The sequence below is a fragment of the Trachemys scripta genome, chromosome 1 (genome assembly GCF_013100865.1).
Source record: "Trachemys scripta elegans isolate TJP31775 chromosome 1, CAS_Tse_1.0, whole genome shotgun sequence".
NCBI classification, from domain to species: domain Eukaryota; kingdom Metazoa; phylum Chordata; order Testudines; family Emydidae; genus Trachemys; species Trachemys scripta.
In genome coordinates this window covers 346,515,600-346,533,503 of record NC_048298.1, presented here as the reverse complement: position 1 = coordinate 346,533,503, position 17,904 = coordinate 346,515,600, and the positions used below count along the sequence as shown (strand labels likewise).

Sequence of the window (17,904 nt, the reverse complement as noted above, 5' to 3'; positions counted from 1 at the left end):
AAAGACCCATCGTGATCATCTAGTCTGACCCTCTGCACATCGCAGGCCACAAAACCTCACCCATCCCACCTGCAATAGACCCAGAGCCTCTGGCAAGTTACTGACATCCTCCGACCCTCTCCGCACACCAGAAAGGACCGTACACATCCAGCACATGGATCTGGCGGTGGGGTCTGACCGTGCACTCAAAACAGGCGGGAGCATGGAGGGAGCTGGCAGGGGGATGCAGACACCGGTCGATACCTAACGCCTGGATGCTCTCAATAAACATTCCCTGACACGAACAGAGCCAGCGCTGCATTCTGAGAGCGCCGGCACCCAAGACGCCCCCGGCTGCCTCTTGCATCACCACCTGACCTGGTACAGGGGCCATTTTGATTCCCCATCCACCCCCCGCACCACGGTGACCTTGGCCCACCGAGGGGGTGACGGCTGAATGTGTTGCAGGGGGCTGCCCATTTGGGAGGGAGGGCCTGGCTCTGCGAAGCCCTGCATAGCTTGGGCCCTGGCTGTCTGCGAGAGCGCCCTACGGTCAGCCAGCACGCCTGCGCCAACAGCCTCGGATCGAGGTGCTGGGAAAGGTCGTGCGTCTCCTCCCGTCCTCCCAGTCGCTGCACCTGTGACCTGGCAGGGTGTTCTCCACCCGGGGATGCTGCCTCGGCCTGAGACAGCTGCCGTCTCTTGACATTTGGACCTCGCTTCTGCTCGGTGGGAGGTAGGTCACTGGCTGCACAGGCCTCAGCATGGCTCTGCCTCCATCACACACCACAGAGACCCCTCTTTGGCTGTTTGGAGGTGAAACCAGACAGTCGTCGGCCTGCCTGAGTCATCCCCAGCAGGAGCCCGGCGCTCCCAGCTCCAGGCAGGCTGCTCCTCCTCGCCATCCAGTCAGACCTGGGGCCCCGCGCCAAGGAGCAGCCTTCCCCGCCCTTCTCCAGGACAATGGGATCTGGAAGCAAAGCGCGGCATGCTGGGAGATTCATCTGCTACCAGGGTGGCCAAAGCTGCTTGCAGCTCGGCCCGTGTCCACCCGGAGCCTGGCTGTGTCCGGCCTCTGCGTTCCAGACACCTCTCCCCTGCCCCAGAGTCAGCTCCAGCCTGCGCCTGCTTCCCACGGCCACATCCTGAAAGTGCTTCCAGCTGCTCTCCCTAGCTGTGGGCGGCAGGTTTCTGCTCTCCCCGCTCTAAGGCTACGTTAACCCCCAATGGTCCCCGCCATGTGACGTGCAGAGAAACCGGCTGACAGCAAAATGGGGATGTTCCCCCTGTAGATTTCACCCCCCTCCGTACTTCCCCAGCTCCCTCTCCCCCCCAGGGAGAGACCAGGACCACTCCACCACTGTCAGTTCCTTCTTATACCTTCTCCTCAGCTTCTAGTCCCTTCCCTCTCCCCGCTCTGATACTTGCTCTCGCCTTGTGAAGTGTTTAGCTGGGGTGATGATGGCGTTTTCTGTGCACTGCCCCTTTGAATTACAAAGGGCTCTGTTCACTGCGGAGTCAGGCAGCCATTTTGTGTCCAGGACAGTGCAGGCAGTCAGACACACACACGCTGCACTCTCTACTGGAATCTGCATTGTTGTTCTTCCTTGTGTTCTCCACCAACAGTAAAAGCAGTGCCCTTGGCCTGCACTCAGGAGCAACCCTATAATAACAAACCAGTATGTGAAGCCCTGCGCTTGTGAATGACCCTACAATAACAAACCAGCGGGTACAGCCCAGCACTTAGTTGCAACCTGACAATAACAAACCAATGTGTGTGGCCTGGAACTCATGAGCAACCCTCTAATAACAAACCAGCACGTGCAGCCCAGCACTTGCGAGCAACCCCACAATAACAAACCAGCACGTGCAGCCCAGCATTTGCAAGTGACCCTACAATAACAAACCGGCACATGCAGCCTAGCACTTGCGAGCGACCCTACAATAACAAACCAGCACGTGCAGCCTAGCACTTGCGAGCGACCCTACAATAACAAACCAGTGCAGGAGGAAGAACATCAATAAGGAAACGTGTGACTCTCAAAGTGCAGGGGCTGCTCCGGGTGAAAATGAGGAGCAATCGCTTTAAAACGTCAGCATGAGCCGACAAGCCTCCGTGTGGCTCCACAGATGTTATTCTGTGGCAGGACAGAGGGCAGGGGATTGGCTGCCCTGCCAGACCATAGCTTAGAGGCTGAGCAGTGTTCTCTGGACTGGGGTCCATAGGAGAGGTGTTTTTGGGCCAGCCAAGGCCCTCAGGGTGTGTTCTGCAGGGAACAATCCCAGACTGGCTGAGGGGGTGGAGGAGATGAACGAACAGGCCGACAGTTAGCTGGTCTCTGTGTCTGTCTGCAGACATCACGCAATGGGCGATTTCACATGTGAACAGCAAACAGGGCTCCCACGTCCGTGCCGGGACATTCAGTTACCAGCTCTCTCTCCCCCACCCCCAGTTCTTAAACTGCTGCCCCTCACCGTGGTATCTGATGTCCGATTCATAGGTTGGTACACCACAGAGCCAGAAGGGACCGCTGAGATCATGTAGTTTGATCTCCTGTTGAATACAGGCCGTAGGACTTCCTGGGATTCATTTGCTTGTCTGTCCGTCTGTCTCTTTGTTCCATTCGCACCAGGCCCCTAGCCCAACCTTCCCCACTCAGCCCACCCCTTGGGAAAAGCCTCACTAACACATGGGCTTTGCACGTGCCCTGCGGGTGAGCCCGTTTGGCCTGTTGGACTGAGCGTTAGTGACAGGCAGGTTGGCGCTGTTCTCCCCCTTTGACCACACCCAGAGCTGCGCTAGGCGCCGGCCCCACACGGTTTGTCTCGCATCCAGCGGAGATCCATGTGGGATGCGGGAAGGGCAATGGGGAGGCGGTGGCATTGGCACAGAGGTGCCAGCCTGTGCCGCTCACTCTACCGTCACTGTTTTGTATCCCCAGCTGTTCTGCCAGGTTGGGAACTGCGTGGCGAACCAGTTCTGGGCAGCCAACGTGCCCCCCAGCGAGGCCATCCATGTGGCGAGCGGGAGCCAGGAGCGGAGACGCTTCCTCATAGCCAAGTACAAGGAGGGCAAATATCGGCGCTACCACCCACTCTTCGGGAACCAGGAGGAGCTCAACAAGGTTGGTGCCTAGTGGTCTCGAGATCACATTCAGAAGGGCTATTCTGCGGGCCTCTGTCTCTGCAAGGGGTCTCCATCACCTGGAGACAGTGAGCGGGCGGGGCCTTCTCTACCCAGGGCCTGCGTGCTAAAGAGCCTCCTTCAACGCTGGATTTTCCTCCTCGCCTTCCGCAGAGGCAGCACGGCCTAGTGTGAGGGGCTCAGGTCTGGGAGCTGGGAACTCCGAAGGGTGGTTCTGCCTGACTCGCTCTGGGAGCTTTGCCCAGCTGCCAAAGCCCAAATGTTCACAAATGGGCCACCGATGGTGACACTGATTTTCGGAGGGGCCAGGTACCCACAGCTCCAGTCGATAGCACTAGGGAGCTGTGGGAGCCCAGGCAGTGGCCCGAGTGGTGATCCTCACGTCCGACCTCCTCTGTCCCTAAAATCTATGAATCAGCTCCAAGGTCTTGCAGGTTGATCACGCAAAAGAGGCTGCCTGGCTCCCTGCTTCAGTGTCCCCCATCTGTGAAATGGGCATGCTCCTGTCTGACCGACCAGTGCTCAGTGTTATTGTCTGTGATGTGTGTGTTGTATATAGGGAAGGTGTGATGCACGGGGGCGTGGCTCAGGTCGGGCTCTGTGGAGTGGTCAGGTAGTTTGCCTGGTGCGTGGTTAAATGTTGGTTTTCAATAAATAGATGTTAAACTGACACCTGGGCTGCTCTTAGCCTGAAGATCCCAGGTCTCGACCTGGGAGGCTAATCCAATTGTTCTGGCCAAATTCCAGTTAAGAAATAACATTCTGTCTCCCTGAAATTCCCTCTGCAGTGTCTCAGGTATGGGTGTAACGTGTCATGAAATGTTGCTGTGTGCTGTTCAGTAGCTGCTGCGTGCCACCCCAGAGGTGACTGCATCACTCTGCAGATGGGGGCCCGCTTAGTGCTGAGATCCCAGGTCCTCCCCGGGCTGTGGCCGGTTGGGAGGGAGATGGTTGGGGCTTTGCTTTTTCTTGGCGCTGGAAAGAAAGGAGAAGGCACAAGCTAAAAATAATCCGCTCGGCAAATCCAGCAGGATACCGCGGGAGGAGCTGGGTGGATGGAGTGATCAGAACATCGGGGTCCGGAGTCTTGGCTCGGCCCCCCCCCCCCAGACCTCTGAAGCAGAAAGTACTGCCCGTCCTCTGGCGTCATCCCCGGCCCATCGTCTGGGCAGGGATGGTGTCCCTAGCCTCTGCTTGCCAGGGGCTGGGAATGGGCAACAGGGGTGGATCACTTGATGATTCCCTGTTCTGTTCATTCCCTCTGGGGGAACCTGGCATTGGCCACTGTCGGAAGACAGGACACTGAGCTAGCTGGAACTTGGTCTGACCCAGTCTGGCCGCTCTTACGTTCTCATGTCACCCAGGCCCGTTCTCCCTGAGCATAATGCTGCATTTGTTTTCTTCCCATGATCCTATCCACGGGGCCAGCGTCTCCCCTCGCAATGCTGGGGATAGGCCATGCCTGAGGATCCCGGCTCCTCCAGGCCAGCCATCCACTCCTATGCCCCATCAGCCCCCGCCCGCTTTACCTCGAGTCCTGTTTATTCATGCCCCACACGCAGTCCGCTGGCAAGGCTGGTCTCACTGCTGCTGCAGGGATGCTCTAGCAGTATTGGCCCCAGGTGCGTATTGGCCTTGGCTGCAGCCTGTAGGGAGAGAGGCTGGTAACCAAATGTCAAGACCATCCAGGGACCTGGCAGCTTCATTCTTCTCTTAGCCCAGTCCAAAGGTCTGAACAGGACAGATTGAAACTTGCAGCTGGCCTAGATCCCCTCCTCCCTGAGGGCTAGTGGCTCAGGCCTGAAAAGAGCTGGTCTTGACTGAACAACAACTCGAGGGCTGGGTCTCCCGCAGGCACCTTTGCCACAATCAGTGTGTGTGTGCGGCTAGGAACCGCATGGGGACCCTGGTCTATTCCAGGTGTCGGCAGTCCCTGAACACCAAATGGCTTTCGAGCCCACAGCTCATTACAAGCTCCTCTTGCAAAGCTGGCCGAGGTTATAAGCGTTGCGAGGCAGGGGGCAGGAGTGGTCGGCCCAAGTGTAATACCTTTCCCCCCGCACGCCATGGGTGAACAGCGGGTTTTGAACCAGGGCACTTCAGCGCTGAAGCAGGCTTGAGCCAAAGGAGTAGCTCCTCTAGCAGTAGTAGGCTGTTATCCTCTAGTGGCTCAGTCACTAGGGGGCAATATGATTCACACATTGTGCTGCCTAATTGTGTTGCTTAATTCCTGTTATTGGCCACTCACACCAAGTGAGTGAAGTCTACTGGGACTCAAAATCACTGCTTCGGAAGAGCCCGGACCTCTGCCGCTGGAGCAAGAGGAATTACTTCTTTGGCTGGTAGCGGTAGTAAGCAGTTATCCTCTAAAGAACCAGTCGCCAGAGGGGGATGCACTGTTACCCTGGGGGACCCCAAATGACCTTCCAAAACATTGCGGCATAGCAGACCAACCCCTGTGATATTGTTCTAAAGGAATTCTTTCAGGGCAGGCTATTTCCCAGGGGCTCCATCAGGGAACTGAAATCTTTTAAATGAGCAAATTTCAGAGAGCTATGTTGAGCGTCCCTTTAAGAGACACCTTGAAGTCCTCACTGGTAACTGCTGGTGACAGACATAGCACCAAGCGGGAAAGCTGAATTTTTCCATGCTCCAGGCAAAGTTGGGGGGATGGTGGGAGGAGCATAATTAACTTTTGAACTCTTTCTTTTTTCCTTTTGCTTCACACCCGTGGTGAGGATTATATGGGAGCAGCGACTGGGCTGGAGAACAACAGAAACCAGGCTGGCCGTATCAGATTGCAAGCCGCTTTCCCTCCTGGGCTTTGTATTTGTGTTTGCTTAGAAAGTCCAGTCCCCGCCCTAAGCCTCTCTTGGCTGGCTGGGAGTCGGAGAGGCGCTCTGGAATTCCACATGTGGGCTTGCTTGTTTTCTCCCTATACAGAGGCCATCCCACCCTCTCGCTGTATGACTTCACCCAGGGCTCCGTAAAGGAGGGATTAAAACCAAAGCTGCTCCAAACTTTCTCCCCCAGTTCAAGCCCCTTTCCCTTCCCCAGCCGGCCTGGAAGCCAGCTCCCAGCTGCAGCAATCAGCACCCCTGGCCTGCGGCGCTTTCTGCCTCTGTCGATATTTTGTTTCCAGCCTGTTCTGCTGAGCTCAGCTCGGAGCCCTCCCACCCTGGGTTTTAGCTGGTGAGGGGGCTTTGGCATTCTCTGCTGACGCTCTGCCGTGTCTCCAGCGGCGACTGGACTCATCTGTTGCCTCCCTTGCCCTCTTGCAGGCCCTGTGTGCTACGGTGACGACCAGCGACTTGGCTGAAACTCAGTCCTTGGTGTTCTGCGGGGCGGAGGTGAGCTGCTTCTCCGGGGACCCCGACTTCCCGAACCCCATCGCCTTAGCCGAGCAGGCTGGACAGAAGCTGCAGATGGAATTCCTGCTTCATAACAAAAGCTCAGGTAAGAGGAGCAGGTGGGACCGGGCAGAGCCCCCAAGCCGGGGCTGTGAGCGGGATGGAGGTCTGGGAATGCTGCGGGTGGGCTGGGCTAGTGGTTAGAGCATCAGCCGCGGGCTCTGTTCTCTGCTCCGCTACTGACTGGTTCAAGGTCACACACCAAGTCACTTGTGTTGTTTCTCCCACCGGTGAAATAGGGCTGGGTGTGCTCACCTACCTCGCTAATGAGGCTTGGTTTGCAACATGTGCCAAGTGCTTTGAGATCCTCCGCGCCACGGAGGAGGGGCCGAGTGTGGACAGCAAAGTTGCAAGAACGCTTAAGAGATCCTACGTGAGTTTGAAGCATTAGCTCGGAGTGTGCTAGGTCCCTGGCAGAGCTATTTGAAACTGGGCGGTGTCAGTTCACATGAGCCAGGGCTTTGGTTCTGTGGGTCCCATGTGAACCCAGAACTGCGCTCGCCCCGTCCTTGGGCCTGCTCTGAACTCTTCCCTGCCTCCTCTTGGGCTGACTCAGAGCTGAACCTCTTGGCCCCACGGTGGCTCAGGTTTCAGCCCCAAAGGACCAACTTTTGGCACAAACACAGTGTCTTTGGCGTGTAGCTGGAATCAGGCGAGCTCTGGTCAGGCTTCCAGGAAAGTTTCCCCCACCATTCTGGAGAAAGTGTCAGACTCAGGGGTGTAATGAGCACAGGGAGCGGGTATGAATGAGGAGGGAGCTGGTATGGGTGTACGTTGGCGTCAGCTGTAACACACATTTAAAACTGTGTTTCAAAAGCCCTTCTTACCCAGAAAAAACGCAGCGAACAGCCCAGCCCAAAGGCACCAGGAGCGGTGGCTTCTCTCCCACCGTTCTCATGGGCTGGTTGGAATCTGCCTGGAGCATCTTTCCGTGCTGTCCTAGCATGCCTCAGCAATCTAGGGCAGCGTCTGATGGGAGGGAGCCCCGTGGAGCCGGATCCTGCAGTCCCTCCCCTGGGGGTCTGAAAAGCGATGTTCTCTCCCCGGGTTGGCCCCTGCGCTCCATCAGTATGAGATGAGAAGGCGTCAGGCTGGATTCGGCTCTTCGCTGCAGCGGCGTAAATCAGGCGTGACTCTGCTGAAGTGGGAAGGAAGGGCAGGTTGGGTGGTGGTAGGAGCGGCCTGGTTGCACTCCGCCTGTTCTCAGTCACATGGTCACCGGGAGACCCAGTGTGGAGCTCCACCCTCCAGCCCATGGCTGGGACCTCTCTGGATGCCAGGACCCCCAGCGTCTGCTCCCGTGAAAGGCGATGCAAAGCTCCCACCGACAGCCATGGCCCGGGATAAACACACCCGCCGTGCTGGTCAGGGCCGGCTCCAGGGTTTTGGCTGCCCCAAGCAGCCAAAAAAAAAAAAAAAAGCCGCGATCGTGATCGCGATCTGCGGCGGCAATTCGGCGGGAGGTCCTTCGCTCCCAGGCGGAGTGAGGGACCGTCGGCCGAATTGCCGCCGAATACCTGGACATGCCGCCCCTCTCCGGAGCGGCCGCCCCAAGCACCTGCTTGACAAGCTGGTACTTGGAGCCGGCCCTGGTGCTGGTTCTGACAGACTGCTCTCGCCGTGCATTCAGCACAGCAGGGTGATGGCACGCCGGCAGCAAAGGCTCATCTGTCTGTCAGGTGACCACACGGTAAGGCAATAGACCCAGGTGTTTCCAGGCGCTCGGGCAGATGGCTGGGGGAAGCGTGACCCGTCAGCTGCCCAGTATTTACCAAAGCGATGCTCTGCTCTAGACTGTTCCACATTTCCAGTGAGGGTTTCCGCCCCCGTCAGTCATTTGCTGGGGTCTGACCTGTGTGGCGTTGAGCACCCGAGCTCCCAGCTGACTTCCTGCTCAGCGTGGCTCATTGCTTTGCAGCATTTGACCCTTCATGAGCATGTCAAGCCACATACGCACAGATCCTGGCCTCCAGGGGAAGATCGACTGTGTGCATTCAATAGAATCCCTCCCCACCCTGCATCGCCACAGCCATTTCCCCACTGGCCGCGGCCCTGCAACGCTCGATGTTAGATCTCGGCACGCTAGCGCTAGGGCAGAACAAAGTCTGCAAACAAGCCCAGGTTTTGGTTTGCTTCCGGCCCATCTCTCACCTGCAGCTCTGGTTCCATAGGACAAAAACCTCAAGGCAGTCAAAGGGCGTCTCATTCTAAAGGCTTATTCCTGGTTCTGTTACATCTCTGGAAAACTCCCATCGACTTGGGTAGGGACCCGGACGTTGCAGAGGGGAAGAAGGAGAGGAAATGTCCATCATCAGGGATACAACGCCTGGGAGCAGTGTGGGCCAATCGATCTCTGCTGTTGATCTCTAGTCTAATCTATAGACAGCTCGCTCATGACCGTAATGTCTGGGTGACCTATAAACCTCTTGCAGTTGTTGGATTTAGGGGGGTGGGGAGTGGAGAGGGGGAGAAATCTGGCCCAGCAAGTTTAGAAACGTCAGCACAAAAGTAAATCCAGCCGGTGGGAGGCCTCTCCAGATTGTGCACGATGAATCAGAGACATCTGAGAGCTCTTAGGTCAACTAGTCCCTCTCCTGGGGCCATCCCAGGCTTGCTTCTTGCTGTTTGCCTGCACTCCAGTGCGCTGAGGTACGTTTCTGGCAAGGACCTAAGGGCCCTGTCTATGAGGGATGGGCAAATCAGGCTGGAGAATGTGCAGTCCAGGCTCACAACTCGCACAGAGCAAGAGCCCGAAAGCTCATGTCTCCCCCGTCGATCATTTGTACTGCTGGGTTCCCAGGGAGGCCAGAAACGTAAGGGCTGGAATACCACAGGAGGGGCTGTTCTCCGGGTATTTTCAGCCAGACCAGAAAGAGAGAGAAGCAGAGAGCTCTCGAGAACGCTGCTGTGCCCAGATTGCCAGCTGGCAGAGTCAAAGGATTCAGATAAGCATCTCTGCTGTAAACAATCCTGGGCAGGGACCTCGCTTCTACACCACCCTGTCCAGCCCCCTGCTCCCTGTGGAACAGCAGTAACCCCGGGGTTTGCACCTTTCCACCCCAGATCTCTGAGCACTGCACCCAGAGGCCTGCGTATTGCCACCGAGGGGGAAACAGCCCCAGAGCCGTGAAGCGTCCATGGCAGCGCTGGGAATAGAACCGAGATCAGCTTTTAAAGCAGGCCTGTCCTTTGGCCACCTGCAGGCCAGGACCTCATCTTCCGCTGTGGTTCGTAAAGCCCTGAGCACTCCGTCGGCGCTGGAGAAATACTAGTTAGAGAGAACGACCTTCTGCCCTGATTCTTGAGCACCTTCCCTGTGAGGAGCTCAGCGCGCTCCACTGGCGTGGGTGATTTCAGCTTGAATGGTGTCTCTGTGAGGAAAGGAAAGAACATCGTCTCTGTTTTACAGATGGGGAAACTGAGGCCCAGAGTGGTGACGTGACTAACGCAAGGTGTCTGTGGCAGAGCCGGGAATAGAGCCCAGCTCCCCTGAGCCCCAAGGCCATCCTAGGAGAGTCTTTTTTTCCCCTCCCCTGGAAGGTTAGCAGTGAATTCAGCACTAGTGCCATGCCCCCAGGCTGGAGTCCCAGGGTGTGAGGATGTGGCTTTTGTCTCCCCACTGGCCTGGCTGTTGGTTTATGTTAGATAAACCAGGCCCTCTCTGTGTCCGGTTTGCGTAGCTCAGGAATCCCTTCCTCTGACTTGCTGGTCACGAAGCAGCACAACAGAGCTGTCAGCTCGGCGAGACGAGCTCCGGCTGATTGCGCCGGCTCCTTCCGTTTAACAGAGCGACGACAAGGGACTGTAACAACAGCGTCTCCTCGGCCAGTCCCAGGGCTATTGTTGTGGGGCTCTATGACAGCCTGGTGATGAGCCAGTTCCGATGCCCTGCCGCAATCCTCACACATCCGCCTGCCCCTGCGATTGCCCTGAATGTGCCCTGCCACACTGGCACCATCCCAGCCCCCCAAGCAGACCACCAGGCCTGCCTCCAGGGCTCACGCGCCCAAGGAGGGGACCTCTATGCCAGGATCTCTTCTCTGGGCCCAAGCAGCAGAGAAGGAGATGTACCACTGCAATGGTGCTGCCTGGGGCTGTTAATTTACTGCCCCCTTGTACCTGGACATGAACCGTTCCCTACGTTCAATCTAGCAGGATTTAAAGAGCAGCGGGGCGACGCTCCGCTGGAGGGCAGCTCAGCTCAGGCTGAGGGGCGCAGGAAGTGCCCCGTGTACACCTTGGGAGGTGGCAGCAGGAGGGGATGGGGCGCTGAGCGGTAGGTGGTGAGAGGGCAGCTGGAGGAGCTGTGAGGTGGCACAAAGCCCAGAGCTCCCAGGACAGGCCTGTGTCAGCCATTGCTAAGAGCACCAGCTGCAGCACGCAGGGCAGTCGAACACTTGGCATAACGTGCAGATGCTGCTCCCCACAGAGCACCTGGTCTCCTGCCCCCTTTACCCTGCACAGCACGTCGCGTCTGCGCTTCCTGTCAGCCCGCAGGGGAGGCAGGAGGGCCATCTCCCCGATAGCTAGCTCCACATCGCAAAGCTAGGGCTGTAGCCCAGAGCTCCCCTCCGGCTGCCCTGCTGGGATAACCCATTGCTGCTCAGCCCCTCTGCTTCTTTCTGGGGTGCTGGTGTATTGGGACGTAAGAGGGGGCAGGGGGCAGCCTAGGCAGACGATGTTGTGGGGGTGACTGAGGTCTGTTAGTTGGCAGGTGAGGGGTTAACACGTCTCACTCAGGCAGGCCGGGCTGCTCAGAGGGCTGGGGGTGGGATACGGTGTCTGAGCTCTGTCCCCCGCCCCGAGGGCTGTAGGGTCTGAACGCTGACAGGCTGCTGGCTCTTGGGTTTCAACCCAGCTCCGAGGGTGCACGTAACAGCTGTTTGTGGTCTCAGCAGAGAGGCCAAGGGTTAACTGAGCTCCGGAGACCGAACCCCTCCGGGCCAGATCGAATCCTGCAGGCAGCGCCGGGCACCATGACAGCTAGCACCAGGCCTGCTCTAAGAGTGGTCTCTGGGGCTGCCCAGGGGTACTATAGAAAAGCAGCAGAACGCAGCTTCTAGCCTGTGGCCGGACGGCTGTTATCATAGGAAGCTGGTCGGTTGCCCTGACCCCTCAGGGTTGCTGTTTGCCCTGGGCTGCCAATGCCAGAGTGACTCTTGGCTCCCAGCCAGCGAGAGTTCAAATCCCTCGTCCGCTGGGCACGGCCCGCACCCAATGGGCCTTTCATGCCGTTTGTGACTGCAGAGATCCCGCGGGTGGAAGCGGGGAACAGCGAGGAGAAGCAGTACTCGGTGATCCTGCCGTCCGTCACTCACAACGGCTTCCTCTTCAAGACGCCCTCCATGGCCAAGCTGGTGCATGAACGGAAATCCCGGGAAGGTAGGGGCTCCCGGGGTCACCTGCCGGGGAGAGGAGGCGGGCGGGGTTGGGGCGGCATCGTGCGGCGTGGTGCAGCACAGGACCCGCTGCTGTCTGAGGTGGCACAGTCCATCTGCCAGGCTACAGCAGCTGGCTCTGTGGCTCGTTTAAGTCTAGGTCACGGTAAGTGTCTCTGCAGCACGGGGCTGGGTCTTTGTTCTGTAAGAGAGCAGAAAACCCCAAGAGAGAGAGACAGACACACCCGGGGTGGCTTTGGCGATGGGGTGCGACCCGGGCCGGGTAGGGTGTCCGATGTCTCTGTAGATGCCTAGCATAAGCCGTAGCAGCTCTTGACTTCGGTTAACCCTGCGGCACCAGCCCAGCTGCGGGAGCTGGAGTCATTAACAGAGTTGTTTGTGAGCTCCGATGTGCAAACCCAGCGCCAGGACCAGGGGTGGCCCAGAGAGCAGAATTTGGCTGACAGACCTTTTGCTGGCAGTGCGGAGGTGTGGGAAGGGAAGGGCCCAGCCTGGCTTTCAGATCCCTGGGGAAACTTGCAGGCCTGGCCATTGGACAAGCCATTCTTTTTGCTTGGAAACTGACTGGGTTTTGTGTGGGGTCCATAAGCCACAGTAAACACCGCGCCCCCTTTAACTCCTGTCCCCCGTAGAATTCAGCCGCCGCTGGTGCACCCTCAATGACAGCATCTTCAGCTACTACGAGAACGACCGCAACGCCGTGCCTAACGGCGAGATCAAGATGGAGGAGATTGTGTGCCTGGTGAATAACCCACCTGACACCCATGGGTAAGGGTCTGCCCACCCCGCCTGGCCCCAGGGGGCCCCTGCCCGCAGAAGCACTCTACAGGGAATGGGAACATAATGACCCCTCTCTGGCGAAGGCTGGAACAGCAACAGTTCCGAGGCCAGTGAGTGCTAATGACGTGGGGAGGGCCCATAGGCGCCGTACAGCCATTTCTAGACCTGTGTGCGTAACAAGTGAGTTTGGGACTCCCTCAGTGTCTGATCATGGCTCTGCCAGTGATGTGCTTTGGACACGTTACTTAAACCTTTGTCTGAGTTTCCCCATTAGTAGAACGGGACTCAGACCTATCTACCTTTGCGGGGATCATTTGCTGCGTGAGTTGGCTGCATCGTGACAGGAATTCCTTGCGGCAGCATTAAATCTACCTTGCCTTGGGTCTCAGAAGGGTCTTTCCAGTCCCTGAGGAATTTGTCCCCTCCAGGGAATCGAACCACCTGCGCTGGGGCAGGGCCAAGTAAACCTAGAGCAGCCCTGACAGGGGTTTGTCCAGCCTGGTCTTACAAACCTCCAGTGACGGGATTCCACAACCTCCCTTAGGCGCCTGTTCCAGAGCTTAACTCCCTGGAGAGTTAGAAAGTTTTTCCTAACATGTATCCTAAACCTCTCATGCTGCAGATTAAGCCCATTACTTCTTGTCCTACCTTCGGTGGACATGGAGAACAATGGATCACTCTCCTTTAGAACAGCCCTTAACGTATCTGAAGACTGTTCTCAGGTCCCCCCTCAGTCTTCTTTTCTCAAGACTAGACATGCCCAGATTTTTTCAACATTTCCTCACAGGCCAGGTTTTCTACCTTTGATCATTTCTGTTGCTCTCCTCTGAACTCTTTCCAGTTTGTCCCCATCCTTCCTAAAGCCTGGCCCCCAGAACTGGACACAGTTCTGCAGCTGGTAGAGAGGGACACTTACCGCCTATGTCTTGTACACACTTCTCTTGATGCACCCCAGAATCACATTAGTTGTGGTTTGGATATTTCTGTACCAGCCTCCTTCTCTTGTACTTTCCCAGCGGCTGCCTGGGACTCTCAGAGCTGCTTTTGCAGTGAAGTCCTTGTTGTGAGGAAGGAAACTGGGTCTGGGCCCCCTTCAGGGGACTGCAGAGCAGTGCGGGCTAGTTTGGAGTAAAGGTGGAGATGGGACCAGAAAGGGCTCGAGGTCAAATGAAATCCTCAGTGTACATGTCTCCTTCCCTCCTTTCTTCTCGCTCTCTCCCTCGCGCAGGTATGAGAGCACATTTGAGATCTACATCGAATCGGAGAGACTGTACCTCTTTGGGCTGGAGAACCCGGAGGCCATTCGGAAGTGGGTCAAGTCCATCGCCAAGGTAAGGGGCACCCCGGTGCTGAGAAGTGGTGGAGGGAATTTGCTAGGGGTTGAATCCCGGTCTGGATTTGAATGGAGCATGGTCTCCAGGCAGGGGTGAAAGTCACTTAAGGGACTTACCGGTACGCAGGGCCGGGGTCCTGAGCAGGTGTGGGGGGGTGTCCCTCGGGCAGTAGGGACGTGGCCTCAGGCGGAAGGGACGGGCCTTTAAATCCCCAGGCCCTTTAAATCGCTGCCGCTAAGCCAGGGCTGTGGCAGCGATTTAAAGGGCCCGGGGCTCCGGCTGTGGTAGCAGCGGCTGGGAGCCCTGGGACCTTTAAATCACCATCGGAGGCCCAGGGCTCCCGGATGCCGCTGCTACCCTGGGGCTCTGGCAGCGGGGCTCTGGTGGCAATTTAAAGGGCCCTTTTAAATTGCCCACCTGGGGAAGCTGCCCCCTGCTGGTACAGTCGGCTGTGTACCAGCTCTTGCCGGTACGCTGGATCGGACCGGACTGGCCGGGCTTACTTTCCCCTCTGTCTCCAGGACAGTTCCCAAGTGAAGGTCCTGCACAGGGCACTCCGGCAGCTAACTGGGCATGGGCAGCGAGCCTCGGGACTGGGACGTTGTCCTCGCTGCATGGTCCTGTCCTTTCAAATCACTCGAGGGCCCCGTGTGGGGCTTGTTCACTAGGGCCAAATTTGGAAGCACATCTGGAGCTTAGTCCCCTGGAGGCCTGGGGAACCAGATTCAGGGGTGGTGAGCAAGGATGGCGAGTAACCCCGCCACTACAGGAGAGATTCGCTCTCTCTCACTGGGACATGGGGAGCTGATGGGCCCAGCGAGGAGAATTCCCCAGCACGTAGGGCTGCAGTTTAGGGGTGTGCCGGGGAGGCCTCTCCACAGCACATGCTGCTCTGGAGATTCTGGGGCCACAGCCCCCAGGCCGCCCTGGGGAAGTTGCTCTCAGTTAGAGCAGCCCCTGAGGCGGCTCTAATTTATGCCAGGTGCTGCTCCAGCTCTCGGCCGGCCCAGAATCCAGGTGGCACAAAGGCGGCTAACGCCAGCTTTCCCCTCCCACTGTCATGCACACCCCCGCTCCCCCGGAGGTGCAGCTCCCCGGTGGGCTCTGCGTCCGGCTCCTCATGCCGTTCATGGCTGGGTAGCTGTAATGACGATGGCTTCTCTCCTCTCTTCTCCCTGCCTTGCTGCTGCCCACGCCTCAGTCCTTCATCCACCCCCGAGCGGACGAGCTGCTGAGTCACGACTTCGAGCGGATCGGACGGCTGCAGTACAAGGGCGGCCTGAACTTGGCGCGGGCCAAGGAGGGCTGGTTCGCCCTCACCCAGTCCGTCCTCTACGCCTTCTTCGAGGACAGTGACAAGGAGGAGGCTGTGCACCTGAAGAAGCTGCAGGAGCTCTGTATGCACCACACCCCTTCCTGCTTTCATGCTGTCCCTCCGCCTGGGCCCCTTGCCTTGCTTCTCCATAGAGAGGGGTCTGGTCGGTGTCATCCCCACCCACCCCACGGCTTGCCCCGTCCTTTCCCCTCGCCACGTTAAAACCCAGTACCGTGAGTCCGACAGGCCACTGGCGTTTTACAGAACAGTCCATTTACACAGCACCTGTGATCCTGGAGGATCTCGGCGCACGTTATGGGCCGGGATCGCTCCCCCAGTGCTGAAATGCAGCCTGCTCTGGGGAGGAACCTGCCCCATTGTTCTCCACTAGTAACGCTCCACAATTACACTCCTAAGCGGAGCAGTGAGGGAGAGCACTCCTCTGATAGACTCTAAAGGCAGCAAGATGGTTGCCCAGGACGGAGGGGTTAATACCCCTTCTGCAAAAGGTGCCCCAAAATCTTTCAGGTGCATATCTCCCATGGCACAATGTCCCCCAACCCAGACTTGGGGCTTGGTTCAGTGCCAACTCCAGGAGGCTAGTGCCACCTGCCGCACCGCTGTCCAATGTACCACCCGGAGAGAAGTCTGTTAGTGCCACCTCTCTCAGCTCCCTGCAGCACCGCTGCTGGTCCGCCTCGTGTCAGCGCCTCTGTTGGCAGCTGGCGCTTTCCCCAGAGAACCGAGCTCCTACCTCCGTCTAGCCGCAGGATGGGGAAGGCGAGCTTCCCGCGCTGGTGCAATCTCACGGCATCTCTGCTTTTCATTTCACAGCCGTCCAAGGGGACAGTCTGGTTCTGGTGGAGAGAAGAAGGTAAAAAGCCTGTTTGCGCTTCGTGTAGTGCAGGGCAGAGCCGAGGGAGAGATCCTTCGGGTTCGTTAGATCCTGCAGGTTCTTAAAAGTGGCGGGGTTCTCCTAGAAAGCCGAAAGGGTCTAAAAATAACCAGCGGCACCGGAGGTGGTGGGTGATGAGATGGGGACTTCCCTAGGTCCCTTGGGCAAATCTTAGCAGAGGCAGGAAGCAGCTGCCCCCCGCTATATGCTCAGTGGCTCGTGTGAAACAATCTGGTTGGCCTCAGTCCGTTGCGGGGGGGGGCAGGCGTTCACCACGTCTGACACTGAAGACCTGCCCCTGCTTCACGCTGCCAGCAGAGGGCGCAGAGGTTGCTGTCTCTCCAGGGAGATGGGCAGGGCCAGGCTGAGACACGTCGCGGTGGGCAGGGCTGTGGGGGGTAGCGTGAAGACGTGGCTGCCTAGGGCTGTTCACCCAGTACCTTCCACCCACGTGGAATTCACTTTAGAGAGCAGGAACCTCTGAGGCTAGGGGTGCTGCAGCCTAGACGTATCGGCTGACGGACTCTCCAGCATGCATAGCAGTCCCGGTTGTTGTTTCCCAGCTAAGGGGCTGTGGGGCCTCGCTTGTCTCCCCAGGACGCTATACATCCAAGGGGAGAGGAAGCTGGATTTCTTGGGCTGGGTGGCTGCCATCCAGAAGGCTGCGGGGAGCTCCGGCGACACGTTGTCCGAGCAGCAGCTCACGGAGTCGGACATTCCCGTCATCGTAGACAGATGCATCGATTACATCACGCAGTGCGGTACGTCCCTGTCTGTGGGCATGCAGCAGGCCCTCTCCCCCTCGCCTGCGTGCTGGGGGCACCTCTGCTTCCAGAGGCAAACCCCTGGCCCGAGAGATGGTTTGGTGCTGGATGGGCCATTGGCCAGCACCGTTACCCATCACCTCCCTAACCCCTGCTGACAAAGGCTGGGGTTTCACCTTCCTCCGCAGCATGGGGCAGGGGTCACTTGAAGGTTTAAATTAGTGTAACTGGTGGATTCTTGGTAACTTCAAGTCTTTAAAACATGATTTAGGATGTCAGTGACTCAGCCAGAGGCTCTGGGTCTATTACAGGAGCGGGTGGGCGAGGTTCTGTGGCCTGCGTTGTGCAGGAGGTCAGACTAGATGATCATGATGGTCCCTTCTGGCCTTAATGTCTATGAGTCTGAGTCTATAATGGAACCATAGTGACAATTCAGAGGTGCAGACTATGGCACACCCAGCTCCAGGAGGACAAGGGAAGTGCAGGCAGGTATATTACCACCTGTCTTCTCTCCTTGACCTACCGCAGGATGCATCCATTGCATTAGCACGTTACCTCCGCCCGGCCTGGTGAGGGGGTAGGAAGGCTACTTCTGTGGCTGGTTACAGTGGTGGGTTCAGGGCATTCAGTGTTGTGTTTATGAATATATGGCTTAGCAGCTGGTCTTGGCCATGGGCAGAGTCTGTTCCTTTGACCACCAGCTCTCGCAGTCAGAGAGCTCTTCCGTAGTGGCCAGGTCTGAACACCCCTTCCTTAGCTGGCCGCCCTATCTCCTGCCGTGTGCCTTCCTCTGCGACAAATTCCCTTCCTCCAGATGGACCGACGCCTTAAATTCCCTTCTAGCCCATGCGCAGGCCCCTACCTGGGCTCTTTCTAGGCGTGT

The 17,904-nt window shown here is 57.8% G+C and overlaps 1 protein-coding gene across 3 annotated transcripts in view; it reads left to right on the top strand.

Moving 5' to 3' along the window:
* The window catches only part of LOC117871394 (arf-GAP with Rho-GAP domain, ANK repeat and PH domain-containing protein 1-like), a 118,501-nt gene that overhangs the window by 68,489 nt on the left and 32,108 nt on the right, over positions 1 to 17,904 (top strand). For all 3 annotated transcript variants that reach the window (XM_034759328.1, XM_034759329.1, XM_034759327.1), the window contains exons 12-19: positions 2,922 to 3,104; positions 6,406 to 6,580; positions 11,782 to 11,916; positions 12,566 to 12,701; positions 13,942 to 14,044; positions 15,249 to 15,444; positions 16,197 to 16,236; positions 16,855 to 17,018. In XM_034759328.1, the coding sequence (XP_034615219.1) occupies positions 2,922 to 3,104; positions 6,406 to 6,580; positions 11,782 to 11,916; positions 12,566 to 12,701; positions 13,942 to 14,044; positions 15,249 to 15,444; positions 16,197 to 16,236; positions 16,855 to 17,018 (1,132 nt within the window). The remainder of the gene's footprint in view (positions 1 to 2,921; positions 3,105 to 6,405; positions 6,581 to 11,781; positions 11,917 to 12,565; positions 12,702 to 13,941; positions 14,045 to 15,248; positions 15,445 to 16,196; positions 16,237 to 16,854; positions 17,019 to 17,904) is intronic.